This window comes from Pundamilia nyererei, unplaced genomic scaffold (assembly GCF_000239375.1).
Source record: "Pundamilia nyererei isolate P.nyererei 1_Seehausen unplaced genomic scaffold, PunNye1.0 scaffold00265, whole genome shotgun sequence".
NCBI lineage: Eukaryota > Metazoa > Chordata > Actinopteri > Cichliformes > Cichlidae > Pundamilia > Pundamilia nyererei.
In genome coordinates this window covers 131079-141884 of record NW_005187666.1, presented here as the reverse complement: position 1 = coordinate 141884, position 10806 = coordinate 131079, and the positions used below count along the sequence as shown (strand labels likewise).

Below are 10806 nucleotides of genomic sequence, written 5' to 3'. Positions count from 1 at the left end.
AGCCTATACAGCTTGGAGTAAGACAACATGCATGAAGAGGATGATGTGGACAAAATACTCATTTGCCTAATAATTCTGCACTCCCTGTAAACCGTGGGACTTCAACCTATATGCTGACTGCTGTTGTTAGGGTGAGAGAATCCCGATGGGGAAAAGAGACCCGGGTATTATGAACTTCCCTGGCAGTACAGGGCCCAGGTGACCTGGAGAGGCAACACCAAGACAATTCCCCCAAAAAGGAAGTGACTTTGCAGGTGATGGCTGCAGATCATTGCTCTCTCCTTATCGCTCCTGACTGACTTTTTTCTCTGGTTTTGATCGTTGTTCGTGTTCTTGTTACTGCTGGTAACATAAGACAGTACTTGCAGCCAATTTAGGTTGCGCAGAGAGTCCAGCTCCTTCAGGAAGAGGTTATGTGAGGTATATATGAGGTTATGCTCCGTATGTGCCATCACAAAATTTGCCATGTTTCACAACACAGACTAAAAAGCATGAAGGAGTACCAGGAGATTAGCAAATACACAAGCATACCTAGATAGAGCTGTAGAAAGTCATCAACCCAGCAGCTGGACTGGTTTGTGGAAGAAGTAAAAGGAGGAACACTGCCAAAGTTCTACAAAATGACCTCTAGCAGACTGCTCATGTGAATGTTACAGACCAAAATGTCAGATAGAGAATCAATGAGCATAGTATGAGATCCTCCTTTAGCAGACCTGCACTCACAGCCCTTCACTTTGCAGCTTGACTGCCGGAGAACACAGATCCCTTACAGGTTCACCACTGTTAGTGATCAGTATAAATATATAACTGATATGGATGTATTCATGTTACTGATTGCTTGTATAAAAGTGAAGTACATGTTTACATTTTTCCCTCCAAATGAAAATTTCAACTTCTGGTAGGTAATTTTCACATATACAGCCCACACACTGAGCCAGACACCTCTCCTCTCCTCCTCTGTGCTTTGGTCTCGTCCAGCAGTCAGCACAGGAGGAAGGTTGAAACTGAACGGAAATATAAGCCATTTCTGCAGAATCAGTCTCAAGCAAATCCACAGGAGATCAAACTGAATCCATTAAAACACAAAGTAGTACAGTCCTGTACTGATTAAAGGTTTGAGTGGGCTGAAGCAGCGAGTCTGGGAATAGCTGGGAATAGAAATCAGAAATGCGCCTCTTATTGCAAGATGATTTATCTTCAGCTCTGGGTCATGAGGTTCACGCTTACTGTTCGTTTGGATAAAAGTTGACTTTGAAAATGAACTGAGCAAACCTGACATTTAACAAAGGCCCTCAACTTGCTTACAAATGCAGGTAATCCTCACACCAAACAACGTTATGAAACTGCTGTTTGTTTATCAAAACGCTGATCAAATTTAATAATCAGTTAACCCGAAATCCACAAATTTTATGACCAGTGTGGGTCACTGAAAGCCAATGGGTTGGTTGGGTACCTTTAAAATGACAGTATAACTGAAAAGATGGAGATGAAGAAGTTTTATTTTTCAATAAACAAGCCAAAAAACTTGAAACTGGAACATAAATTACAATGACATCACTGTTTTTCAAGAATAACGCAACCACACGAGCCACTATTTTGATCCAAGCCCATCCAGGGTTATAAAGTTTATTACAGAACAAGCAGCAGGTAAAAGAGTGGTCGTGATGATCTCCTGGAGTTCAGTCATACAGCGGACGTGCTGCTGCTCTTCCTGTCCCTGTTGCGAGTATGACACCTCCTGGCTGCTGCTCTGTGGTTCCTCTGGGCCTCCGTCAGCCCATCTGCAGCCTCTGTTCTCAGCTCTGCAGCATCTGTCTGGGACTGCAGCGCTCCCTGCTCCTCCTCAGCGCTCTGAGCAGGCATGTGCTTGAGCCACTGCTGGTAGTAACCACGGAAACCGTCAATTTGGACCAGATAGTTGTTTCTGGATTTGTACTGGGATAGAGAGAGGGGAGAGGGTGCCAAAAAGTGAGGGGACCAGAGTGAAAGGAGAAATGTGAGTCATACAGTCACCTTCCAAGTTGGATCTTTGTTGTGCCACGAAATGAGAAGAAGTTGTCTGTTTACAGACTGCACTGAAGTCAGTAAACAGAGAGGCATTAAGATTGACAGCATACACACTTCAATTAGAGCAAAATAGTTTACAGTGTTTTTTATTCCCGTGTTTCCAAATTAGATTTTACTTGACTGGTCTGCCTGTGTATTTTAACATTGGCTGGACTTGCAGCTTGCCTGCTTTGGACTGCAGCCAGTAATAATTGTTCTGCTCTGCAGCCTCAGTGAGCTTGCCACCAGCTGAAGTCTGTGATAAGAGACTCACTGGAGAGGCAACTAATTATATCAAATCAAATCAAATCACTTTTATTGTCACATCACATGTGCAGGTACATTGGTACAGCACATGTGAGTGAAATTCTTGTGTGCGAGCTTCACAAGCAACAGAGTTGTGCACTCTGTGTTATATGGCACTTATTTGTGAATTAGAAAAAAAACAACTTATAAAGGAATATCCTAGCAATTATTTGAAAAGAGCATATGCCTTCTCTAAATATGTGGGAAACACTCATGTACCAATCATTACAGATGTGCTCAGTATAGATGGGTGCATGCTGACCTGGTTATAGTTGGGAGGATACTGTGCAGCAAACTCCAGCTGTCTGATGATGACCTCATTAGGCCAGACTTTCATGTCACTCATGGTTTTAAGGATTGTTCTTAGGTAGACGTAATCCAGTTTGCGACTCGCTCGGCCAATCAGAGTAGAGAACACGTGGACGTTAGGCCTCAGTCCTGCTTCCTGAGAAAAAACGCATAGAGCAAAGTTAACTAAGATGCACAAGCACCTAAACCCTGCATTCTTTCTACCGACCAGCAGGGGGCGAGTTCTGCACTAACAATGCCAGAGACAGAATTCAGGTCAATAAACAGCCAAATTTAGTGTAATAACATATGCTTTGTCACCTCTATGCCTTTCAGCAACTGAAGGCCGTCTTTCTGCTGGTCACAGGCTAATGCAAGGCACCCAAATGTCTGCAGATCCACATTTACATTGCGCTGTCTCATTACACTCAGCACAGCCTGAAAAGTGAAAGAAGTGTGTGAAAAACAGCACGCACAGTTTAAACATTTCTAACTCCACTTTTGTTAACGTTTACCCAAGTTTAAAATTTGTGTTCCTTCCTCCTCCAGATTTACAGATACCAGATAGACAACAGTTTTTCTGAGGACTATTTCTCCTAAGAAGTTGCTCCAGGATGGGCGTCACAAACAAAAACAACAGACACTTCATACATGGCAACACACACACACACACACATACCTTTGCCTCGTCCAAGTCCCCGGCTCGCGCTGATCTGTGAATCACAGAGTTGAAGAACGCGACATCAAGCTTCACTTGATGCCGTTTGGCGACCTTCAACAACACCTGCAGAGACTGGTAGCCTGGCTCCATCGTGTCGGCCAGTAGGGTCAGAGTCCTGAGGTTTGGACTGAGTCCGTTAGCTTCCATCCTCTCTAGAAAACCTTTAGCTCCACCGATGAGGGCGAGCCTGTCTGACATTTTATCTACAGTGCCAAGGGAGACCACAGCACCTCTTTTACCCTCAAAAAGTTCTAGTAGGTTAGGAGCAGAGGAGTTGGCGACTAACTCTCCGGGTAATCGGGCATTTACTGTTTGCCTGACCGGTATCAGATGGGCCGAGTCATGTCTGAGTCGCGTCTCACTGCTGTCTTCCTTCTGCTCAGGCTGGATAAATAACCGTCTCTCAAGTAGGTCGATGTCTATCACAGCCTTGCACCTGGACTCCGACACATCCTTGCTCCCTTTCTGAACCTCACAGTCGGTCCCCAGCAGAAGAGCAGTGGCCAAGGCAGGATCGCCAAGTCCACAATCTCTGGCAGTTCTCAGGAGCAGGGTATAGTTGTGCGAGTCAGGACGAATCCCTGACTGCAGCATCTGGCGCCACACCTGAAATGAACATTACGAATGAGCTTATTTGTGTAGCAAGTATCAATATTGTTTAATGACCACCTGATGTATCATTATCAGATGTTTAAGATCAACAAGAGCTGGCATTGGTTGGGCTATTTTAAAGTTTACTCCTAAAAACATCCCACACTTAAGTATTACGTACCTGTAACGCCAGCCTGAATCCTGCCTCTTTGTCCTTCAAGCAGCCCATCAGCAGGTAGTGAAATGTCTCCTGATTTACAGCATGACCATTCTCCAGCATCTCCTACAAAATGCACACAAACCCAGAATAAGACACAATTTGGTGACAATGGATGAGCTTTCTCCCTTATAAACATGCAGCTGTGTGTCCTACCCTGAGCGTATAAATGCAGGCCTGAAGGTGGTTGGTGAAGGCGTGCGTCTTCAGAAGAGCGTGGTACGTGATTGTGCTGAGAGGGTAGTTTTTGCGACGCAGCTCTTGCTCTAGCTTCAGCGCTTGCTGCAGGCCAGCCTGTTTTGAAGGTGACTCGGCGCAGGCGTTGAAGAGCGCCGTGTAGGTTGCATCGTTAGCAGTGAGACCGCGCTTCTTCATCTAGGAGAGAAAAAAATAAATAAACACAAATAATTACAGAGAGGGTTTCTGACTGTGTATAAAGATCTGTCAGAATAAAGGACAAGAATGAATAACACACTTAAATATAAAAAAAACACTCATCTACAATGAAACTAAACTGATTGTGAAAGCTGGCTCTTCTATGGCATTAGTGGACTAAAGCAGTCCCCAAGCTTTTAACCCCTCTGAATTTGAAATAAGACTTATATTTATTTTAACACACAAACACATAGGAGTCTCGCATCAGTGTGTGAAGCTTTAAAAATACTAGAATCTGTTCTTTGATTATAGCCAATCTCCACAGTTTTCCTGACACAAATCTGGAGGGTGGAGGGATTGGCAGCCTGCAGCATTTAAAGTAATGTTTCTCATTAAATCTTGACTGCCATACAAATAAATTTATAGTAACTTTGATGGCTGTAGTAGCTGGTATGTGGGGCAGTTCAATTGTACAAATCATTCGTATTAATCTAAGTCTCTTCTTGTGGATATTAAAAGCGAGGTCCATATTCATGCATCTTCTCTGTGGTCTTCCTTGTTTCCCGCTGGCAGCTCCATCTTCAACATCCTTTGTTCACTACATCCACCATCTCTCCTCTGCACATGTCCAAACCATTTCAGCCTTGCCTCTCTAACTTTGTCTCCAAACTGCTTCACCTGAGCTGTCCCTGTGATAAACTACATTTAGAATTTTGTCCATCCTGGTCACTACTGATGAAAATCAGAGCATCTTCAACTCTGCCACCTTGAACTACTCCTATCTTTAGTCAGAGCCACCGTCTCCCAACCATACACCATCGAAGCTCTTCTAGACCTTCCCTTTAAATCTTTCACCCTGCCTGTTGCTTCGGATTGTTGACCCCAGGCATTCACCTTCTCTACTCCTTGCACATCTCCCGTCTTGCTTCCACCTGCTCCTTAGCCTCACTACATATCACAATGTCATCTGCAAACATCACAATTCAGCAACTGGAAACTGCAGCACCTGAATCAACACCACTCTAAAACTGTCAAACATGAATATTTTAACTTAGAGTTAGAGTGTACCTTGCACACTGACATCTCATTTCAATTGGTCAAATTAAATATGCTTACATCATTGTAGAGTTTGAAGGCTTTTTTCAGTTGTCCAGCTCGTCCACAGCCTCCTATCAGGACCGTGTAGTTGTACTCCTCCGGCTGCAGCCTCTCTCCCTGCAGCATGTCCCTGCTGAACACATCCAGAGCCTCCTGTAGCTGTGAGAGCACAGAGGAGGGTTATAAACACATCAGCAGGGAAGAGAAAGAACAGAATGCTCCTTTACGTTGGTTGCAAAGTTAAACACAAAGAAGAAGAAGAGAAAGAACAGCAGTTAACATAAAACTGCTCAGCCACACCAACCTTGTTCTCTTTGATGAGCTTTTTGCATTGTAAGAAGTACCAGTACGGTGTATTTCTCCTCACGGGCCTCCTCTGAGGTTTACCGGCGTCTTCTCGCTCTTCTTCGTTCCCGGTTCCGTCTTCCCGGTACTGCAGGTCCCGGAGGCCTGGGCTGCTTTTCCTGAACGTCCTCCTGGAGGCCATGTCGGTAGACAGAGAGCCGAAGTTTTCCCATCTAAGTGGTTCAGAGGGGGAGTCCAGTGGGTCCGCGTCTCCTCGGGAGAGGGCTGACAGACACACGGGCCTAGGATGCCAGGGAGTGTGTGTGAGAAGCCTGGATAAAGGGTGCTGTGACACATCCCGTCTGCCTGTTAGAGTTAGCGGTTCTGGTGACTTCTTAAGGGTTGAAAATGTGCACAGCCTGGCAGCAGGAAGCGATATTTTCCTCCCGTTTCGCACATACGAACAGGCGACGGACGTCAGCATGTTTGTTAGTGTTAGCGAGCTGGTTAAAAGCTAACGGATCATGTCGGGTTTCTTCCTTTTGTCAGAAAACTACAAGATGTGTTACACTTACAAGGCTAGCTAAAGGTGCACTAACTAGCTGCTGACAAGCTGAGTACAACCACGATGTTTCAATGACACAAACTTGCCCAGACCTTAATAGTAGATATACAAATATAATTATGAGCGTCTTTTTGGGGGATTATTTTTAGATCGTTGGAGTAAATTAACAAATTTAATTTAATTAAAAGTATATTTCTATTAACGGTTTACATAAATTGTTGAAAAATACCAATCTAGTTAATTAAGGATGTCATACTTCGATCGACTACATCGACAATATGTTAGTACGCCTGTGTGGTGTTTAGGCTTCACATAATCTTTAGATAGATTGATATCGCCCCCTGCCGGCTATGAAAGTACATTTTCCGTCTTTTGAATGGGGTGAAATGAGGTGAAGGCTAAAGCCACATCTTTCTATTTACTAAACATCCAGGAAAATGTTCTAGTTAATATCTAAGTGGCGGGTCAGGTGGGGTCAAGCAAGGCATAAATGAAACAGGTAATAAACCCTCAAGTGAATAGGCAGGATAGTTTAGTCAGCATTATTACCCTTGCAAGGAAAGCTATACAGCAGCATGTCACACTATGGTATTATTTCAGCAGAGGGCTCCAAGTTCAGTTCAATAGGCTAAAGCTTGTTAACGCATATACTTAACCAGCCAATCACATGACAGGAACTCAGTGCATTTAGGGATGTAGACGTGGTCAAGATGACCAGCTGATGGTCAAACCGAGCATTACATGACTTCCAGTGTGGCAGGTGGGATAGTTTGAGTGTTTCAGAAACTGTTGATTAACTTGGCTTTTCCCACACGATCATCTCTTTTTATTACACTGAATGGTCTGCAAAAGAGAAAATATTCTGTGAGCGGCAGAGGAGAATGAAGCTGATACAAAGGCAACAGTGATTCAAATAACCAGTCGTTACAACCAAGGTATGCAGAATCACACCAGGTGCTACTTCTGTGCGCTAAGAACAGGAAACCGAGGCTACAGTTCGCACAGGCTCACCAACACTGCACGAGAGAAGATTACAAAAACATTTTCCGAGCGGAGGAGTCTTGATTTCTGCTGTGACATTCAGATTGTAGGTTCACAATTTGGCATAAACAGATATGTTTAGTTATAACAGTTCGGACTGGTAGTGATGGTGTAAAAGTGTGGGTGAGTATTTTTTGGCAAACTTAGGGCCCCTTAGCATCAACTGAGCATCACTTTAACACAGCCTATCTGAGTATTGTGGCTGACATTGTTTTTCCCTTTGGGACTAGGCTTTACCCATCTTTTTATGGCTGCTTCCAGTAGGATAACACACCATGTAACAAAGCTCAGGTCATCAAAGTGATTTTTTGAAGATTTAGAGTTAAGTTAAAGGTGAGTTGGACTTAAAATGAGTCCACAGTCACCAGATAGCAATCAAGTACAGCACCTTTAGCATGGTGGTAAAACGGGAGAGTCACATCATGGATGTGCAGCTGAATAATCTGCAGCAACTGTATGATGCTGTCATGTCCACATGGACCAAAATCTCTGAGGAATGTTTCCATCACTGTGAACTCTTTATTGTCATTGCACAGTCATAGTTAGTACAATAGCACAACAAAGTTTGAAAAGTGTCCCATGTCGACACTAAGCACGGTAAACTTTAAAGTGGATAAAAAAGTGCAAAAAAATGTATGAATAATCAATGCTAGCTTTTATTTGAAATTAAGGAACTAAGTATTTTGGGGGTTTTTCTAAGTTCTGCATTTTGCTGTTATTTTGAGACAAAGCACTGAATTGTGATGTGGAAAGAAGTGCACCTGTTTCCTGTTACAATCCCTGTAGATACATATATTTGGATCTTAATTTTTAATCATGCAAATTACCCAAAACCAACAAAAGTCAAGTACTCTTGGTGAAAATAATCTGCCTTTATGGCACCCTGAAGCTGCCTTTGAAGAAAATAAAAATTCTCTCTCTTCTTCAAGTATTTATCATTAAAAGGCCAGCATGGCACTCGCTGCTGTGGCTGATCAGAAAAATCAGAAATCTACAACTCCAGTGTACGAGAGACAGCTTCGGCAGTGTTCGGAGTGTTTTTGAGACTGCGACTGAAATCACAGACACCACGAAGTTTGGAAAGATTTTGCAGCTGCTGGAGTTTACAGATATGTGAATGTGGACAGATCTTCATTTTTTTTCAGTTGAATTCAGTTTTATTTCTATTTTGCCAAATTAGAACAACAGTCCCCTAAAGGTGCTGTATATCATGGTCCCATGTACCCTACAATAATACAGAGAAAACCCCAACAATCACAACCCTCCATGAGCAATCATTTTTCAACAGTGAAAAGGAAAAACTCCCTTTTAACAGGAAGAAACCTGAAAACCTAACCGAGGAGAGGTGGCAACCGGTCTTTTCCTTCTCATCTAGCCTACCTACAGTACATTTTAGTGTGTCACAGTTCCTGACCAAGTCACACAGACTGATGGGTATCCATGGCTACTCACTCACTTTCTGTGTGCTTTGTTTGAGTCAGACTGACTGTGAAGGACATGATTCATATTCATGCAGCTCAAACAGCCACACAGCTTGTCAGGGTGATGACATTATATTCTCTGAGGTCATCACTGCTGTAGGTGAGCCCAATATCACACAGGAAGCTCCATCTTTAAGTGGCTTTAATAAAGGTCTGAGTAGAGCTCCTGCTGATGGCTCTGTAGGTCAAAGATTACAGGCAGTAATTAACTGTAAATGGGGTTCCATGAACATTAAATGATTAATTTTGACTTTCTGCTTCTTTCCAATTCATTTTGAACTTTGTACATGGTGTTAAAAAGTCTGGATCCCAAATATACTTTATAAAAAGGTAATTGAGTATGAATATGATAACTTATCAAATAAATCAAATCTCCACCCAATTTTATGTTCTCAGAATATTGAAATGAAAGAGATGTCAATATATTATTGTCTCAAACTGAGTACACTGAAACACAAAAAAGAAAAAAAAAAAGTTACCTCCAGTGCTATTCCACAATAGTTACTTCAAAAAAATAAAAATAAAAATAACAGCCTGACATGAATGGAAGAGCAGCACACAAGGGAAGGATTAAAAATTATTTATACAGACTTTATTATGATATTTGGTACAAAGTTTAAAATACAAATGCATCCTAAAATCCATTTTGGCACTTCATTTTAAAGGAACTGTAATGATTTGTGATAGAGAAGCCACAACCGTCACAGAGCCGCAGAGCATCTGAAACATCCTGGAACGAACCATGAGCCTGAGTGAGTCCATTTCCCTTGGAAAGATGATCACCGGTGTAAATGTAAACAATCGTGGAGCACACAAACAGAAATCATGGTGCTGATGACATTCAGTCTCAGCATCATTTGTGGATTTTATTTCGTGCAAGAGGAGAAAAAATAAAAATAATAAAAATAAAAAATGATGAGAGCACCTCAACTGCTGAGCACCAATCACACTAAAGCATCCTGATGAGGTCACAATGGTGATAAATGTGGTGGTTGAGCCACGTGGCTCTGAAACAAAGTGATCCGGTCCAGCAGTGTTAATGGGATATCTCTGATGACTGAAGGTAGGTCTTCGTGTTGTAACGGATAGATGACCACACTGAGTGCCGGGCGCTCTGCTGAGAACCTTAAGAAGGGAAAAAAAAAAGCCAGAAAATACACAAAACGAGTGAAAAGACCCCACAGGTAAAACTTTCGACAGAATATGCCCCCTAGCTTTAAATACATGAACACAGTCACCAACCTGTCCAGCAGAGCTTTCTGCAGCGTGCGACACATCACTAAGGTGCCACCCATGAACATGTGGCACATGACGACATGGCAGCACCGCTCCATGAAAGTTTCTGTGGCTGATGGGTCAAAAGTGCCACAGCGTGAAATAAGGCAGACGCGCTGCAGTCGGGAGCAGCAGGACAAAGCCTCGAAGAACGACGCATTCGCATTCAGGTAGGGCTGCTCCAACCTAAGAAACAGATGCACGTGGTTAGTTATCCATCCATCTTCATCCGCTTTATCCGGGGCCGGGTCGCAGGGGAAGCAGCCTAAGCAGAGAAGCCCAGACCTCCCTCTCGCGAGCCACCTCCTCTAGCTTATCCGGGGGAACACCAAGGCGTTCCCAGGCCAGCCAAGAAATAATCTCTCCAGCGTGTCCTGGGTCTGCCCCGGGGCCTCCTCCTTGTGGGACATGCCCAGAACACCTCACCCAGGAGGCGCCCAGGAGGCATCCTTGTCAGATGCCCGAACCACTTCAGCTGGCTCCTTTCGATGTGGAGGAGCAGCGGCTCCCCCCTCCC

General features: G+C 43.5%; 2 protein-coding genes across 3 annotated transcripts in view; both read right to left on the bottom strand.

Annotated features, from left to right (window-relative positions):
- Window positions 1-1481: 1481 nt before the first annotated feature.
- Window positions 1482-6578, bottom strand: ptcd1 (pentatricopeptide repeat domain 1). Its single transcript, XM_005750188.1, has 8 exons — window positions 5947-6578; window positions 5661-5801; window positions 4326-4544; window positions 4134-4235; window positions 3320-3967; window positions 2962-3078; window positions 2615-2797; window positions 1482-1935 (listed from the first exon to the last, which is right to left on the bottom strand). The coding sequence occupies exons 1-8, from the start codon at window positions 6409-6411 to the stop codon at window positions 1684-1686; spliced, it is 2127 nt and encodes a 708-aa protein (XP_005750245.1). The 5' UTR covers window positions 6412-6578; the 3' UTR covers window positions 1482-1683.
- A 3006-nt stretch (window positions 6579-9584) lies between these two features.
- Window positions 9585-10806, bottom strand: part of fbxl18 (F-box and leucine-rich repeat protein 18) — a 6389-nt gene continuing 5167 nt past the window's right edge. For both annotated transcript variants that reach the window (XM_005750186.2, XM_005750187.2), the window contains 2 exons: window positions 10257-10475; window positions 9585-10139 (listed from right to left, as the gene is read on the bottom strand). In XM_005750186.2, coding sequence (XP_005750243.1) covers window positions 9983-10139; window positions 10257-10475 — 376 coding nt within the window. In that variant the 3' untranslated portion in view covers window positions 9585-9982. The remainder of the gene's footprint in view (window positions 10140-10256; window positions 10476-10806) is intronic.

Coding starts and splice junctions, on each gene's coding strand:
- ptcd1 (XM_005750188.1), bottom strand. CDS start 6,411: ATGCTGACGTCCGTCGCCTGTTCGTATGTGCGAAACGGGAGGAAAATA. Junction 3,968..4,133: donor GATTCAGGCTGGCGTTACAG/GTACGTAATACT, acceptor TGTTCATTTCAG/GTGTGGCGCCAGATGCTGCA. Junction 1,936..2,614: donor ATCCTCCCAACTATAACCAG/GTCAGCATGCAC, acceptor TCTCTATCCCAG/TACAAATCCAGAAACAACTA.